The sequence below is a fragment of the Leopardus geoffroyi genome, chromosome C1 (genome assembly GCF_018350155.1).
Source record: "Leopardus geoffroyi isolate Oge1 chromosome C1, O.geoffroyi_Oge1_pat1.0, whole genome shotgun sequence".
NCBI classification, from domain to species: Eukaryota; Metazoa; Chordata; class Mammalia; order Carnivora; family Felidae; genus Leopardus; species Leopardus geoffroyi.
Genome location: NC_059328.1, coordinates 12607238 through 12624712, shown reverse-complemented (window position 1 = coordinate 12624712; position 17475 = coordinate 12607238). Strand labels below are relative to the sequence as shown.

The 17475-nt window shown below is 60.2% G+C and overlaps 1 protein-coding gene across 11 annotated transcripts in view; it reads right to left on the bottom strand.

Annotated features, from left to right (window-relative positions):
* The window catches only part of ARHGEF10L (Rho guanine nucleotide exchange factor 10 like), a 159387-nt gene that overhangs the window by 52869 nt on the left and 89043 nt on the right, over positions 1-17475 (bottom strand). For 8 of the 11 annotated variants that reach the window (XM_045475829.1, XM_045475828.1, XM_045475834.1 and 5 more), the window contains 11 exons: positions 16376-16453; positions 15191-15370; positions 14034-14150; positions 13545-13637; positions 12775-12948; positions 8776-8921; positions 7120-7134; positions 6710-6891; positions 3201-3316; positions 2516-2643; positions 1003-1103 (listed from right to left, as the gene is read on the bottom strand). In XM_045475829.1, coding sequence (XP_045331785.1) covers positions 1003-1103; positions 2516-2643; positions 3201-3316; positions 6710-6891; positions 7120-7134; positions 8776-8921; positions 12775-12948; positions 13545-13637; positions 14034-14150; positions 15191-15370; positions 16376-16453 — 1330 coding nt within the window. The remainder of the gene's footprint in view (positions 1-1002; positions 1104-2515; positions 2644-3200; positions 3317-6709; positions 6892-7119; positions 7135-8775; positions 8922-12774; positions 12949-13544; positions 13638-14033; positions 14151-15190; positions 15371-16375; positions 16454-17475) is intronic. The other 3 variants (XM_045475835.1, XM_045475832.1, XM_045475839.1) reach the window with 1 other exon arrangement.

The window sequence follows — 17475 nt, the reverse complement described above, 5'->3', positions numbered from 1 at the left end:
AAAAGATCACCAGAAACGACCACCGACAATGAAAAAGCAAACAACAACAACAAAAATGTCCCTGTGCTAGTGCGTCACAGGATATGGTAGTGCTGAATGACAAGGACCCAGGCCTTTCGTCAATTCAAAACGAGGACAAAGAAAGTAATGACAACTTAACAGATGTGTTTTGCAGACGGAAACTCTCCAACGTGAGAAGGCAGAGAGACAACGGTCCAGACTGGGCTCTGGGGGCCGAGGGCCCAGGGTCTGAACCCCAACTCGGCCCCTTCCTTCTAGGTGAGCTTGGGCAAGTCACTGGCCCTCTCTGGGCCTCAGAACCCTCTCCGGTAAAAGGGGGATCACGACAGACCTACCTCCTAGGGTCATCGTCAGTGTGAAATGAAAGAGATGTGTGTAAAATGCGCAGAAAAATGCCCCAGAGGAAACGCTGTCCACACATGTCTGGTATTTACCTACGTGATTATCGCAGGGGGAGTAGGAGAAAGAGATCACAAGGAGGTCCTGCTTGAGAATCAGTTTAATCTAACCCGCATCGTGTGGCGTTTTTCTTTTGGTAGCAGCTTTACTGAGACAGAAGGGGGTGACCACGAAACCGCCCTTCTCTAGCGTTGACGTCACTGGTTTCTAGCACGTTCGGAGTGGAGCGACCATCACCACTACCTACTTCTAGAACATTTTCGTCACCCCCCCTCCACCAAAAGAAACCCCCTCAGCAGCCACGCTCCAACCGCCCTCCCTGAGGTCATTTACATGGTGAACTGCCATCACTTGATAGATGGGGAAACTGAGGCTCAGAGAGGAGCAGTGGCTTGTCCAGGGTTACGAGGCAAAGCCTCAGGCTCCGGTATTTCTCCACCGCACGACCTCCCTCCAACTCAGAAGCCCCCGCCCCCATGTGCGCACACACACACACACACACACACACACACACACACACACCCAGGCCTCCCGGCTCCGCATTCCTGTCTCCTGCAGCCCTCTCCCTGGGCCTTTACTCACGGAGTCCAATCTTGGCCAGGTGCAACCTGTTGACCCAGGAGATCTTGCTCAGGGGGTTGGGGGTGATGAAGACCACCATGAAGCTGATGGGGCGGCCAGATCTGCGGCAAGAGGGTGACGAGCGTGAGTGAGTGTCCACAGCAAGCACCCAGCTCTTCCCTCGACCACGCGCACTCGCAGTGGCACTGACTCTGCTCGGAGCACCGAAGCGTGGCCAGAAAGTCTGGCGGCCGGCAAAGCCGAGGTCTCCTGGGGGAGGGGTCCCTCCACCCACCATGGCCCCGGAATGGAGGTCCCTCCCCAAAGCGATCAGGCCACATTCCGCAGCCCAGCCTCCAGCACCTGCCCTGCCCGGGCTCCCCGGTCAGCTCTCCACGGGCCTGTCAGACACACGAGCACGTCCGACCGGGAGCCCGTGCAGCCAGGAAAGGGCCCTCTCAGACTCCCAGGACCGGGCACAGTGTGGGTATCCGGCAGACATTTGTGGAATGGACGCACAAGTGAATGAAGCCGTGAATAAATGAGGTTGTGCCCAGGCTTGGGCAGCTAGGGGCCGCTGTTGTCACAACACTGTCCCCTCACCTTGGAGCAGCTCCCTCAGAGTCCTCTGGGGCAGGCTCTCCGCCAGGAGCCATCCCGGGAGGCAGGCAAGGCTAGTGTCACCAACTCCGCACAGAGAAAGCGGTGCGGGGGCAGGAAGGGGCTGCGAGAGGCCACTCAGCAGGGGCGTGGCAGATTGGGATTACGGCTCAGGGCCCTGCCTCTCTGCCTCTGAGACCCTAGCCTGGAGCCTCGTCTCCTGGGCTCCTGGGCTGATGGCCCTGCCTCGGACGACAGTGCTCCGATCTCCCTCTCCATGCAGCCAGTGTGCTTGGAACCCTCTGTCCCCCACCGTCCCCTCATCCTCGAGGTCAAACGCAGGCCGTGGGCCCCTCATTGTGCCAGCCCAGGCTTCAGAGCCAGAGCCCGTCGGAGCCCGGCTCGACCGCCTACTCTGTGGCCATGGGGCGATCCGACAGCTCCTTGGGCCTCGCCACCCTCATCTGCAAAATGGGGCTCAGATACCTTTCCTCACCTCTGCTAGATCTGTCATCCATTCCACAAACATCAGCGGAGGGTCTAGGGAGCCCCAGCACCTGTGTGGGCATCTGGGGGGAGGCCGGAGGCTCAGCCTCGGTCCAAGAGGAGACCCAGGGCCCGGTCCCGGGGCTCTGCACAGTCTGAAGTGAGTGACAAGGTCACCGCACAAACAGAGCCAACCGACAGCAGAGGGTCTGAGTCCTCAGTCTCCTAGCAGAGGACAGGCCCAAGTATGAATCCGTCATTCATTCGTTCGTTCATGCGTTCATTCCACAAGGAGCACCCAGTCCGCGCCAAGTGCCGTGCTGGGCAGGGCCCACATTGTGCACACACCCATCACCCGTCACCCGTCACCACCCTGATGAGCAGATCGGCTCCAGGTGCTGCCTCTCGGGACCACCCCCCTTCCAGCGCTGTCCACTCCCCATCTCACTTGTCAGGTTTTCCAGGAAGCAGGAGCCTAAGACGGCACTTGTTGGCCGAGTGGATCTCCTCCTCCTTCACCCGCATTAGCCTCTGCAGGGCCAGGCACCAGTCTTGAGCCACGGTCATGTTCAGGTTCTAGGGTTGAGGAGGCCAGTGAGGTCACCACACAGCCGGCTGGCTCCCCAAAAGCCACACAGGACCCTGCAGCATTCAGGGTGCCCAGAGGGACAGGAGCCGGGAGGTCCGAGAGCTCGACAGGGGCCACCCGCTCAGCCATAGCGGGTGACCGGCTCCCCGCTGCAGACCCCGAGTAAGCTCCCCCAGCCCTGGGTTCAGACCCCACCTGGCACCCCTCCTTTGAGAGGGACACAACCTCCCAGCCGGCTTCTTCTCCAACCCGCGCTGAGGTCCAGGAAGGGGCTGCAAGATGGACTAGTCATCGTGCAGAGAAGAAAAACATCACCATGCAGCCAGCCCCCACTCAATCCGAATCAGAACCTCCACCCAAACCAGAGGCCGCACACCAGACCTCCAGGGAGCCACGGGGAGCTTTGGCCACTCGTGCTGCCTGTGGGAATTCAGCAGCCAGGAGCATGCCTGGGGCCTGGGCTGAGACAGGAGCCCTCTCCCACTTTGCCTGCTGAGTCTGGGCGCTGCCCGGAGCCCAATAAAGCCGCGCCAGTGCTGTGTACCTGGTAGGTGCCGTGCAGCGTGCTGATGAGGAAGGTTATCTGCTCTACGACAGCCAGGTCCTTCTGCAGATCCTGCAGCTCCTGGAAGAGGCGCGGGGGGCCGAAATACACCTTATCTGGACGGAGAAGAGACCCAACTCAACTTCAGGGGCGGAGAAGGTGCCAACAAGGACCCAAGCGTCCCTGTCGCCCCGGAGATAGGGCGCTAGAGACACAGAAGGAAGCACTACCAGGCTCTTGCCCCGGTGGAGCCCCTAGTCTACTAGGGGGACAGATGTCACCACAGGTGGTTTAGCACCTAGGGTCCGGGCCACACTCAAAGGGTCACAGGAGGCCAGAAGACCGAGACCCAGCTGTGCCTACAAGCGGTGAGGAACCTTCACGGGGCTGGGGATGCGACGGGCACGGCCAGGAAGGAGAACGGCACGTACAAAGGCACTGTGGCTGGAGGAAACCCAGAAAGGGCAAGTTGTTCAAAGATGTGCCGGGGACCTACTGGGTGCCAGATTCTCTTGCAGGTGTTGGTGACGTAGCTGCAAACCAGACAGATAGGGTCCCTGCTCTCGTGGAGCTTATGAACCAAGTGACGGGGGACAGGGGCAGCAGCCAATTAACAGCAATTAAGAACAATGATGGAAGGCACTAGGGAGAAAGACATCAGGGCGCTGGGACGGTGAGGGTGTCCAGACCTCTGGTGATCACACACACGTGGTAAGTACTGGGGCCACGTGGGGAAATCCTTGAATGCGGAGACAGGGAATGTGGGCTGTAGCCTCTAGGCCAAGGTTCCTCAAGCTGAGGTCTTATGGAATCCCAGGGGAGGGCTTATCTGGGGGTTTAGATGACTATCTGGAAAACAGACGCACAGGGGCGCCTGGGTGGCTCAGTCGGTTAAGCGGCCGACTTCGGCTTAGGTCATGATCTCGTGGTCTGTGAGTTCGAGCCCCGCGTCGGGCTCTGTGCCGACAGCTCAGAGCCTGGAGCCTGTTTCAGATTCTGTGTCTCCCTCTCTCTGACCCTCCCCGTTCATGCTCTGTCTCTCTCTGTCTCAAAAATAAATAAACGTTTAAAAATTAAAAAAAAAAAAAAAAAGAAAACAGATGCACATCCATGGGGCGCCTGGGTGGCTCAGTCGGTTAAGCGCCCGGCTCTTGCGTTCGGCCCAGGTCATGATCTCACGGTTCGCGGGTTCGAGCCCCGCATCAGGCTCTGCGCTGACAGCATGGGGCCTGCTCGCTCGCTCTCTCTCTCTCCCACTCTCTCTCAAAATCAATAAATAAACACATTTTTTAAAAATTAAAAAAAAAAAAAAGACCAGATGCACATCCTGAGTCACCCGGATACCGTGACTTTCAAGCCGCATTTTGCTGCGTGGGGTCAGGGCTCCTGTGGACTCTGGTAGTGAGTGGTCAGGCAGGGACGGAGCAGAAGCGAGGTGTGCAGGGGAGGGAGGTAACGCACTCACGCCAAAAGAGAGGCAAGACCAGACTCGCCAGCGGCCCGGGCGGGTGAGCCGGTGGGGAGTGCGGGTCACCGTCCACGTGCCCTGGGGTGCGTGCAGGTGTGGACAAACCCAAGAGAACCTGGCCCAGAAGAGGGCCACGCCCACGGCGTGAGCGATTTGGTTCCAGCAAAACGACATCATCCATCACGTTCACGCTGTTAATTTGAATTTCATTGTTTTGAGGCTTCATTTTTATTCCATTTGTGATTTCGTTTTGGCTTTATGGTTGTTCAAGGGACATACGAGCATAAGGAGCTTATTAGAGCTAGCCTTATTTGTGCACCTATATGAATAGCAACGTAATAAAAAAAAATCAGTCGAGGCCGATGAGGCTTCAGCAAGAATTCTTTTTTTTTTCCCCCCTCTTTCAGGGAGTCTGGCCGTGGATGACTCCAGTTTGAGAAATGTGGCCACGGACAAAACAGCCACCGAAGGGGGGGCCCCAGAGCGGTAGCGGTAAGGCGGAGTCAAGCTGGGGTAAAGACACCTCAGAGGAAGACAAATGGGGCCGATGAGCCCCTCGCCGGGGGCTTCTGTGAACCGCGAAACAGCCTTCCTGCTCACAAAACCCAGGGGAAGAGGCACAAATCTGGGAGCAGGAGCGACTCTGCAGCCCAGCCCTCCTAGGGCAAGAGCGCATGATGCAATCGCTCCCTCAAAGTTTCCAGAATTGCTGGCAGCCCAGTGAGGCCACCTCTGGGGTCAGGCGCGGGACAGAGTCGGGCGGAGCAGCCTCCTGCCTGTGGAAGGTGCCTCAGGCACAGCTCCTCTCTGCCAGCCCTGCAGCGAGGCCCCCTTCACTCATTCGACAAACATCCCTTAACCCCCATCGCACACCAGGCTCTGGGGCGAGGGCTGCAGCAGAACCGTCACCAGTGACGGTGACCATAAAACCGGGCCCCGAGAGGGGCTCCTGGGTGGCTCAGTCGGCTCTGGTCATCATCTCACAGTTTGTGAGTTCGAGCCCCGCGTCAGGCTCTGTGCTGACAGCTCGGAGCCTGGAGCCTGCTTCAGACTCTGTCTCCCTCTCTCTCTGTTCCTCCCCACTCGCTCTCTCTCTCTCTCTCTCTCTCTCAAAGACAAATAAACATTTAAAAAAATTTTTTTAAAAATTAACAGGCCCTGGGAGCAGGGGACAGGGGGACCTGCCCATCCAAGGGAATCAGAAAAGGCTTCTCTGCAGAGGTGCTATCTGAGCTAAGAGGAGGAAGGGCAGACTAAGCCAAAATAGAACGGCAGAAGATTCTGCAGGCAGAGCCTGGGAGAAGGCCCTGTGGCCGGAGGGGTCTCTGCCCCTCAGGAACCCAGAGGCCCGGTGTGGCCGGCCCAGGGAGGGCGGGCTGGACAGGCGCCCAAAGGAGGGGTGCACGGAGCCCACGAGGACCTGGGACTTTACCCTGAGAGCAATGACAAGCCACAGGTGGGTTGGGAGCAGAGGGGGACACACACAGATCGGATCTGCATGGCAAGAGCCAGCTCCGGGGGTGGGTGGAGGACGGACAGGAAGGGCACAGAGGTGCAGGGAGGGACGGCAGCCCCATGGAGACGGCTGGGGGCGCGGGGCTGGGAGGCTGCCGGCCACACTCCGCGTTCTCGATCTCCTTGGGCCCCGAGCCTGTCCCTGAGGATGTAGGGGCCTCAGTGAGTGTCACCTAGGCCCTTCCCCGCACGGAGTGGCAAACTGAGGCACAGAGAGAAGGGACAGCCGCCGAGGTCCCGGAGGAGGCAAGCAGTGGCCAGGTAGTGGTGGAAGTCCCACCGGGCACAGCGCACGAGTGCTCAAATGGGCACAGACGTGCTGGAGGGGGTAGGGGCGGGGCGGGCGGGGGTGGCGACCAGCAGCCATCCCTCGCGCAGCAAGACGTGCCTGCAGGACGCTCATGCGCAGGTGGCTCGTGGGTATGCGGCGTGCAAACCAGCAAGGGCCTCTTGGCCGAGTGGCCCGTCGTTCTGGGGTCCCCAGACAGGGCCCCCAGGCCTGGGCGGCAGCAGGGCAGGTACTCACTCTGGGCCTGGCCTGCGGCAGAGGCCTTCTTGGTGCCAGCGTGCTGGATGAGCACGTTGTCCTTGTCGTAGGAGCTGCCATCCTGGCCCACCTCCACCACCTGCACCTGGGGCAGTGCTGTGTTCCACTTGACCACGTACTTGGGCCCCAGGGGCACCAGGCTGCTGATCTCCAGCTGGCCCCTGCCAGGACACAGAAGAAGCCCTGCAGGGCCCGTGGCACCCCAGGCCCAGGGCCAGCCCAGGGCACACCAGCTCAGCCAGGCACCTCGCGACAAGCGTAAGACCTCAGGCCAGAACCAAGCGAGGCAGAGCAGGGACCCGCCGATGAGGCCAAAGCACCGGGGTGCCCAGGCCCCAGCCCAGATCCAGAATCACATGCCCCAAGGCCCCGAGCCCCCAAACCCCTACCTGTGGTTGGCAGGCCTGAGGAAAAAGACAAGACAGAAGGGAAGGTCATTACCGTTAGAGAGTGACTTCTAGGGGACTGAGACAGCGGGGTCGGGTGTGGGCATCGGGGATCACAGGGGGGCCTTCTCCCTGAGCTGGGCACCAGCCTCTAGTCACCCGTGATTGCCACAGCAGCCCTGCTGGAAGCTTGTATTATTCCAGACAAGGACACTGACGCTCAGAGAGGTCATGTGACTCACGCCGAATCCCCCCCACACGCTCCCTGCCACAGTGGGCCACCAGCATCCCCATCACAGCTCATACCAGGCTAGTCCCTGAGCCACAGGAGGGCAGAGCAGGTGTTCATCGGCTCTGGTACCTTAAAACTCACAGGGCTTGAGTGAGTGAGGGAGAGCGGGAGGGAGGGAATGGATGAGGCAGCCGTAAGCACCACCCACACTGATCTAGAACAGAAGCTTCTCTGTCCAAGTCCGCTCTCCTCCAGTACCGGCTCTCCTCCAGACCCGTGAGGTGGCATAAAGCAAGGACCCAGGAAGTATCTGACGGATTAACGGATGGATGGATGGGTGGCTGGAGGGTGATGGGAGTCCCAGGACAGCCCCACTTGCTCCCGTTCCAGGGCGCGTGAGCCCCAAGCATGGGGACCGTCCCCAAATCCGCTCCGTGGCCATGCCTGCACCAGGTACAGAGCCTACGTGAGTCCCCTCAGGCGTCCCCCACCCCACGTGCGCTCCAGCGGGCGGGCAATAAGAGAGTCGGGCCGGGGTTCACATTGGAGTACAGGCGATTTCCCTCTGGACCTCAGTGATCGTTGCCATGCTGGTGTTGCCCTGATGTTGGTCAAAGTGTTATAAAATACTGAGAGCAAAGAGCCTCCTCTGCTTGAGTGGATAAGAGTCACAGCTGGACGGGTCACGCAGCTGGAGCTCACTCCGTCACAATCCCTGACACGTACAGAGCCAAGCAGGGGACACAAGTGAGTAAAGTGGGCCAGGTGGGGACTCCTCCCCAGGAAGGGGACCACGTGGCCCAGCTCCAAGGCCCCAGTGGCCCGGGCAGTGTAGGCCCAGAATGCCGGAGCCTCAACTTTTCCAGAGAAGTCAAATGTCTCGGTCTTTGTGCGAACTCCCGGTGCGAGCCTAATAAGAGATTTCTGGAGGTCTAACGCAACCCACGGGGCACAATCGCCCTCACCCTGTCCAGGCTCTGATTCTTTCCGGCACAGTCTGGAAGCCCCGCTCTGGGCATTTCCACCACCTCTGACTCAGAACGAGGCAGCCAGGCTCTGTAGGGGAGACGATGCCCTGGGCAGTGGGGGGTGGGCGGGGGGGGGGGGGCGGAATTTCTTGAATTGCAACGTGGCTGAAACTCAGGAGGCTGTTCAGTTACCAACAGCAGAGTTCCAGAACAGACCAGTCCGTACAAATGGACAGCTGTTGGCCCAAAGGCCGGGGGTTGGCCCAGATGACCCCTCCATACGCTCCCCAGCTCCGGGGACCGGGGACAGAGCAGGCCGAGAGGGCTGGGAGAGGAAGCTGGAATGTCTGAGACCTAAGCCGAGCCCAGAGGGCACCCCATCACAGAGAGGCCGGTCTGGGAACTGGGACACAGCAGGAGGGGGTCCCTAGAGAGTGGCCACGGCCCAGACCCACTTACTTGAAGTTGATGTTGGCACAGACCAGCATGTCATTGAGTAGGAACACCCTACGCTCCTTGGACTTGATCAGCTGCCCACGGTCACCGTACACGGTCTCTGTCAGCGTCTCACATAGGAGCAGCTGCCGCTGACCCGAGGTCAGTAGCTGCAAGAGGGGGACAGAGCAAAGTCAACACCCACAACACACATCGGCTGCGACAGGGACGCCAACGCACCAGCGGGCCAGGGTCCCCTCGCTGTGCACGAAGGGGACCGGCGCAGGGGGCACCGGGGAGGAGGCCAGGGTCCCCTCGCCATGCATGAAGGGGACCGGCGCGGGGGGCACCGGGGAGGAGGCCAGGGTCCCCTCGCTGTGCATGAAGGGGACCGGCGCGGGGGGCACCAGGGAGGAGGCCAGGGGACCACACGCTGAGTTCTCTGACCGCCCGCCTTGCCCACAGCCAGCACCCCTTCTCGGGGGTGACCGGTCCTGGCAGCCCACCCCCCTACCCCCCCCCCTACCCCCCCCCCGTGAGGAGGTGTGGCCTCCCTCAGGGAAGACTCCCAGCCTGGAAGAGGTCTCAGCCCTACACCCTGAACCGAACGGCCTGGACCAGCCTTGCCTCACGAGGGGGTTGGCACAGATCTGTCGTCCAATGAGGCGACCCTCCGAGGAGGCCGGAGACCTTCGAGCCTCAAGCACCTCAGCAGGCCTTTGCCAATCTCAGGCTGGGCACCAAGAACCCCCTGCCCGCACCGGGACCACCGTCCTGCCCAGGGACCCATCGGGAAAACATCTTTTTACTGACAAGGATTTTTTTTTTTTTTTTTCCCCAGAGAGAAGGAGAGTATTCAGCAAAATTCATTTCCAAAACCCATGACTCCGATGACAAGAGTCATCCTCCCCTCCCTCCTCACCCCTGCTGGGAAAGGGCAGATCACCCAAAGCCTCCCCGCCCCCCCGGAGAGAACAGCCTGTCATTCTCCACAGACCCATGTTTTCCGATCAACGCCAAAGCCTGAACGGCACCAATGCCCTTGGCGGCCCTAAGTATCCCACTTCCTGTTTCACGGGCTCCGCAGCCCCTGAGGCCATCCCCGTCCCCAAAGGAGGAAGCCATCCCCAGCCTGGGCAGCGCTGGGTGCGACAGTGGGGAGGCCCCACTGCTCGTAACACAAAAGGGACTCAGGGGTCCCTCGGGAGTCCCGGCGTAACGGCTAAAGCTGGGCTCCCCTGTGTCACTACCTCCTCCATCAAGCTGCCGCCAGCACATGGAAACAAGACTGGAAGCCCGAGGACAGCAGGCCCCCCAGAAGGTTGCCAAGAGCGCCACGACCCGAACCTTGGAAGGAAAGTCCCCTGGGCTTCTGGCAACCACGCCCCTGCCCCTCAGGCAGATGAAAAGAAAAAAAGAAGAGCGGATGTTGCACAAACCCCCCTCTGGAGGGTCCTGAGCAGGCACATTTTGAAATAGCCGGCAGGGTTCCGTTTGGGGCACACCCAGTTTCAATTCCGCTTTTCCCCAGGGGATGGACGGCAAGAGGAAAATCACCGGACTGGTCTCAGAACTGGCCGAGATTGTCCAAGGTGGGGCGGGGGGGGGGGGGGGGGGTGGGTCCTAGCTCGAGGCAGGCGCAGTGCGTGGCCACCACACCGCCACCACGTCCCACACGTCTCAAAAATGCCCCCACTTGACAGGTAGAGAAACTGAGGCTCAGAGCCTTCTGTTCCTTGTCCAACACCAAACAGGTCTTCCCGACCTCCAGCCAGTGACCCTGGCCCCTTATTGCCTGGGTCCCATCGGGGACAGAGCTGAAGAGAACAGTGATGCTGAAGACAGGGATTTCCTCCTGCCCAGCCAGGTCTCCTCGCACCCCCCCCCCCCCCAGCAGGTGCACAGGTGTGCGAGCAAGAGAAACCCCTTGGTTACAGACAAGGGGGCCAAAGGAGGGGACAGGAGAAGACCCCTCCCAAGTGCAGAGCAGGTGCCAGGGCTGGCCTGAAGCCTGTTTTTCAAGAGACATCCTGAAACAGAAAGCTGGTGTGGGGCAGGTTAGGGAGGCCTGCCTGGAGGCGGGGACAGACTGGGGACTGCGGGGGCAGCCACTACTCAGGTGACCTTCCTGGCAGGAAGGCGGGCCAATGTGCCAGCTCTTCCAGCCCCTCAAGCAGACCTACAAGTCTGGACTTTCTGGGACATCCTTCCAGTTTTGAATGATGGCAACCGATCCCACCTTCTTGAAAATACTATGTGGGCCTAAAAGCATGTGTACGGCCTGAATTTGGCCTGAGGAGGGAGAGTCTTAAGAGGTGGGATCTCTGATGCCTAGAACTGCAAGGAACCCCACAGGCTACCTCGCCCGGGTTTCCAGGCTCATGGTGAAGATCAAAGACGACAGTGTAAGTTAGTATCATATACTGTAAAGGGCAGTCCGCCTGGAAAGGGCTGTTGGCCATCTGGCAAGAATTCCCGTGCTCTCAGAAAGTTCCACCCCATGTGGCTGAAATCTCACTGGCCTTAGTCACTAACCTTACTTCTGCTTTCGGGGCCCACAGAGCCAGGAGGCTCCCAGTCTTGCCCCAAAAGATCTGAACACCTCCTATGATGACCTCATACAATGTCTCTGCCCCAAAGAACAGCCACTGTTCTTGCCTATGTCCCCTGACATGGGGGTCACCCCACTCTGAGCCATCCCCACCAACCTCTGCCCTCCAGTGGGAGAAAGAAGGTGGGGCCCAGGGGGCAGGGCCTCCCACATCTAGGTGCGGCTTTGAGCCGCTCATGTCACGCGCACCAACAGGTGACTCTGGGGGACTCCGGTTTTTTGTGCTGACTTTTCATGTTGAAAACAAGGTTCTCTACAGACTCATTTGAAAGTTTTCCAAGGTTTTGGGGGATTTTTTTGTTTTGTTGTTTTTACTAGAATGTTCCTGAGTTACAGTCCCAAACCATGGCCTGAATTTCTCATCTTTCTTCTTTAAAGATAACACCAGGGGTGGAGCGCCTGGGTGGCTCAGTCAGTTGAGTGTCCCACTTTGGCTCAGGTCATGATCTCACGATACGTGGGTTCGAGCCCTGGTCAGGCTCTGTGCTGACAGCTCGGAGCCTGGAGCCTGCTTCGGATTCTGTGTCTCCCTCTCTCTCTGCCCCTCTCCTGCTCACACTCTGTCTCTCTCTCTCTCTCTCTCTCTCTCTCTCTCTCTCAAAAATAAATGAACATTAAAAAAAATTTTTTTTTTAATAATAACACTAGGAGCGCCTGGCTGGCTCAATTGGTTAAGTGTCCAACTCTTGATTTCAGCTCAGCTCACTATTCCAGGGTTGTAGGATCAAGCCTGATGTCCCTGTTTGGGATTCTTTTTCTTTCCCTCTCTGTCTCTCTCTCTCTCTCTCTCTCTCTCTGCCCCTCCTCCCCCTCTCTCAAATTAAATAAACATATAAATAAACATATAAATAAATAAATAAATAAATAAATAAATAAATAAATAAAACACTAATAATGACAACAGCCACCTTGTATTAAGAACTCTGGGTCTGCTGCTTTGCTGACGCCTCCGTTTCCCTCACGGCAGCCCTGGGGTCAGGCCCCACTGAGTTCTCCTCGTTTCAGAGGGAGCAAGTGAGGTTCAGAGAGGTTGGGTGATTCTCCTGAGGCCACACAGTGAGCACCACTGGCGAAGTCTGGATTCAAACCCAGACTCTTGACTGCAGAGCCTACTTGTGTCAAGCACGATGCTAGACTCTCATTTCTGGTGTCTTTCCTGGCAATGACACTGGTGGACAAAATCGGCTTTTATCCTAAAATAACGTGAATGGTAATGAATGGGGAAGAGGCAGTCAAGACCCCAATCCTCGGGGTTAGGTCTGCGGGGCTCAGAGGGGAGCCAGGAATCCCTCCCTCGGAGAACACTGCCATCTAGTGGGTGGCCGAGGGGAGGAGGCAGAGTGACAGGTGATAAAGGCTGCAGAACAGGTAAAGGCGCGAAGGTGGGGGGGAGGGGGGACCCTGGCACTCACCTTGTTGAGGCTGCTGCGGTCACTGACGCTCTTGGTCAGCTGTTGGATCTCGGCCACCTGGTCGGCCAGCCGCTTCTGCTCATTGAGCTTCTCGGCCAGCGTCTCCAGCTCCGTGAGGGCGAGCTGCAGGGACAGCCTGTCCGGGTGGCCCCTGGGGGTGTTCTTCAGCATGTCCTGCCAGGACCCCGAGAGAGCCGGGAATGAGAACCGCACGCCGGCAGACCCTCCTCCCCTGGCCTGGGGTCAAGGCCTCACCCTCCCACCTCCTGCAGAGACCCGATCTGAAGGTGCCCAGCTTTCGGCCAGGACAGATGGTTTCGAACAAGGAGTAAGGCCTCCAGAAATAGCTAATGAACAGAAAAAAAAAATAAATCTCTGGATCAATCCCTAATTCACTGATCAGCAGTGTCCTGAGATGAGAGCTCCCTCCTTCAGCTGGAAGCTCTGAGGACAGAGAAGAAAGTGCTGGGGCGGCCCTCGGCCTGGCGACCCCCCCCCCCCCCCCCCCGCCAAGCCCGGCTGCGGTGACGGCTCACCCCAACTAAGGGCCCTGGGCGATCAGGGAAGGGGTTCCGAGCTCCGGGAGTTCCGCGTGGGGACCAACGCTCCCTCTGGAAGCCTGACGTGGCCAAAGCCAGCTGACTGAGCAACTCCCCACTGCCGGGACCCCTCAGGCCCCTGGAGGCCACATGCTCTCACTCCCTTCCGGTCGCCTGGGCTCCTGCCCCCGCACCCTGCAGGTCCGTGGCAGCCCGAACCCCGCACGGTACCTGAAGCAGGAGGATGAACTGCGGGAACCTCTGGATGGGCTTCACCATCAATCCGTAGAGCGTGACGCGGTCAGGACTGCATACCTGCCGACGCTGTTGGAGAAGGGGCGGAGCCGTCCGCTGACCTCCCGCGGCGAGGGCCCAGCCACAACCTGAAGCCCCACCCGAGCCAAACCCGACGGAGGAGCACAGCCCCAACAGGGCCAGGTCCCCCCCCCAACGGACCCGCCCGTCACCTCGCCCATCCGAGAGAGGCCACTGGCCTCCTGTTCCACCTGACAAACCTCCAGATTCCCAGGCTGCTTATGGATCTGTCCACCTCATCATCACCCTCCTCTTGGGGGGCAAGAGGGACCGATCCTCTCCCCCCAGGACGGGGGATGTCCCAAAGGAAAGGGGGGGTGGCATCCAGGCCACAGCGATGATGTGACACCCGAAGCTGGGCCGCAGGGCCCTCTCCCTCCTGAGAAACCCATGAGAGGGGCCCACCTTGAGGAACTCGAGGAAGGCAGGCTTGGTGAGACAGGCCTTCTTGATGATGGACATGGCGTTGGTGAAGTTGTTCACATAGTCGCTGTAGACGTCTAGCACCATGGACTTGGAGAACTGGGATGGGCACGGGGGCAGGGAGGGAGGGTCACTGTGACGTGAGGGGAAGGGCGGGCGGCACGCCTGCCCTCGGTGCCAGGTACCCGGAGGCTCGCAACCAGCCCTGTGGTGAGGAGACCTGTCGCCCCACTGAGGGGACGAACCCAGGCTCCGAGGGGTGGAGAGATGCCCACGGTCCAGGGAGGGAGGGTCAGTGCTAAGGAGAGACCAGGGACCCTCCTCCTCTCCCAGCAGGGTGACCCGGGAAGGCGAGGGGAGAAGGGACAGAGGTGGGGCAGCCACGATGCCCCTTTTTGCATTTCCTCACCACCCCCAGGAAGTAAAATGCCCTGGGCCTCCAGCCCCGAGGACAGCACTCCTGACCCCAGGTCCTTGTCCACACTGACCAGGATATCGGATCTACTGAATGCTGGGGTTTGCAAAACCATATATATTTTTTCCCTTTAGCAGAACCCAATGATCTAAAACAGATCCACTGACTTGATGCACCCACCCCCCACAAATCTCTTTAGGGTTCACAGACTGCAGTTTGAAAAACCAAGAGTCCCCCCTCAGATGGGCGGCCTGAGCCCCGAGAGAGCCCTGGAGCTGGCCAAGGTTACAAAACTGAGCTGGGACCCAGCCGGGCCTCCTGGACAGCAAGCCAGTGCACCTGCCCCTTGTCCCGTAGCATAGAGTCCTCTGGGGGCCAAGGCCATGGGATGCGAAAGCATCTCATATGGTGAGCAACCTGTGGGTACTCGGACCAGCCCGGTGAGCACCCTATGAGTACTCAGACCAGCCGCCCCAGCAGGGCCAGAACAGTGAGCTGGCTTCCCCAGCACCCTGCCCGCAGACATCTCCAAGGACCCACTAGAAGCTGTCGTGTGCACCCCAGCTTGGGCCAGGGAGACTCGGGCCCTGCTTCCCCCTGACCCTGCCGGCTGGGACAGGTGACCGACCAGGTGGAGGCAGGAGGCTGGCCCGGATGACATCCGGGTCAGGGCTGCGGTGTTCACCTTGGTGGGGGCTGGGGAAAGAGAGTCTGGGATACCTACTGAAGCCACGAAGAGGTCCCCAATCTTCTCGGTGGAGTCCCACTCGGCCACCCGGGAGGACAGGGCTATCTGGAACATGGAGTGGCAGTGTAGGATCTCCTTCACGCGGAAGAACACCACCTGGCACTTACGGGCGCTCAGCACCTTGGGTTCCATCTCCATCAGGGGGTTGCGGTAATCCTGCGGGGCGGGGGGGGGGGGGGGGGGGCGGCGGGGTGAGCACCCCAGGGCCCGGCCACAGCCCCTCCCACCCAGTTGCCCTACCAATCAGAACTCAGCAGGCCATGTGTGGACCTTCCCGGAGGCAGGAGGTGGGAGGGCACGTATCCCTCACTCCTCACCTGTCCTTTGGGAAGGGTCTCCATGAATGTAACACTCCTGGCCCCTCTTTGCCTACCCACAACCCACCCCCGTGACTTAGGTGTCATGCTGGGCTGGGGGAAGAGGCCGCCTGCAAACAGCCCCGTGGAGGCAGGCCCCGAGGCCCAGGCCGGCCCTGGGCAGCTCTGCCCGTGACTGAGCCCGCGTGTCGAATGGAATGGTGGCGGCGATGCCCCCCTGGCAAGTCCCCTGGCCCCCAGCCCTAGAGCCACGCCCCCACCAGCCATCAGGAACACGGTGATATTGTCATCTCTCCCTGCCTGCCGCCCGGGCTGCCCTTGTGTGGCTCCAAACTCAGGAGGGGCAAGAGGACGGTGTCATCGACACCCCACGACCCCCAACAATTCCCTTCCCCACTGGCCTGTCTTGGAGTCACAGCACCCCCAGAGGAGTCACCCCTTCGGGAGTGCAGATGACAGACCGGGGCGGCAGGGTTACTCCAGTCACACGAGCACTGACAGAGGGGGCGGGGGGGCCCAGGATGATCCCGGATGATGGGAGACGTGGCCCCTGGCCCGGGACTCCCGGACTGGTAGGGAAAGCACGGTCCCTTCCAGGCACAGAAGGGCCCACACGCCCTCTACGCTAGAGGGCACACCTCACTTCACAGACCCGCGACTCTGGTTCAGAAATGCAGTCTTCCTGCCAACTCCCAGGCATCAGGAACGCTTGCTGTCCCCATAAAAGCGCTGGCCTGTGGCCCCTTCCCCTTAAAACTGCCCATAACCTCCCTACAAACCCTCCTTACAAAGTGTCCCTCTGGGGTCCTCCCTGCTGTCTCCCCAGAGGCCCCCGGAGTCGTACCTGGAGTACCCGCTTCAAAGACTCCACGTAGCTGCCTTCACTCTGCACGATGGAGCCCAGGATGTGCCTCCGGACCACCTGCCCGGGCCAGAAAACACAGTCAGTGGCCGCGCCCACCCGATGTGTGCAGAGGCCCCGGGTGGCCGAGAAGGAGTCCTGGTGGCAGAAGAGCTGAGGGGCTGCAGGACGGAAGGGACTCGTCCCTCCCAGAGCCCGCTCCTGGGACCACCGGGGCCCGCAGGCCAGCATTGCCCTCCAGAGCCCCGCCTACAGATGGGGGGTGTGGGGTGCTCGGCTCGAGGCCCCCGCCAGGCCGCTCCTCGCGTACATCCAGGGATAGGGAGTCACCACCCCTCCTCCAAGGGGTCAGGTGGCCTCCCACATCCTGGGACAAATGGGGGAGAAAATTCTCTCTTGGACGGAACAGAGATCTCAGCTCCCACCCCTCGTAGCTCCAACCCCTTAACCAACCCCCCTCCCTCAGACGGGATCCCTCAGGGTACTCTCCACCCCACTGGGTGAGCTCCACCGCAGGCCAAACAGCCCAGTCCCTCCCAGCCCCCCTCTCGCTGGCCCCTCCTCTCCTCGGCCCACATCAACACACCCCTCAGGTGTAGCCTGGCCGGCAAGAGGCTGGGAGCCCTCGCCTGGGCCCAGCAGCACAGAGGGGGCAGGTGCATAAGCAAACCCTGCTGCACAGTGGAATCACATGGGCGTCTTTAAAATGCTGTCACCTAGCTGCCTCCCCAGACATTCCGACTGAGTTGGTATAGGGCACTACCTAGGTATGGGCGGGGCGGGGGGGGGAGGGGGTGGTGAGAGCATCCCAGGTGATTCCACTGTGCCCCCACAGCCGTCGTGGGCATCGATCCAGCCACTACCGTCTCCCCCTGCCCCTCTGGACACCTCCTTCCCGCCTAGCACACCTCTGTCAGCAAATTCCCACGGCCCCGCCTGGGACCCAGGCCTGACTACGGCCCGCACAGCCCCAGGGCCGCAGGATGGGCCAGGCCCACTGTCCTTCAGGCCGCCCCACAGCCAGATGCACTGTCATGGTCACCGATCCCCAGGTGCCCAAGCCGTTCCCAGAGCAGAGTTCT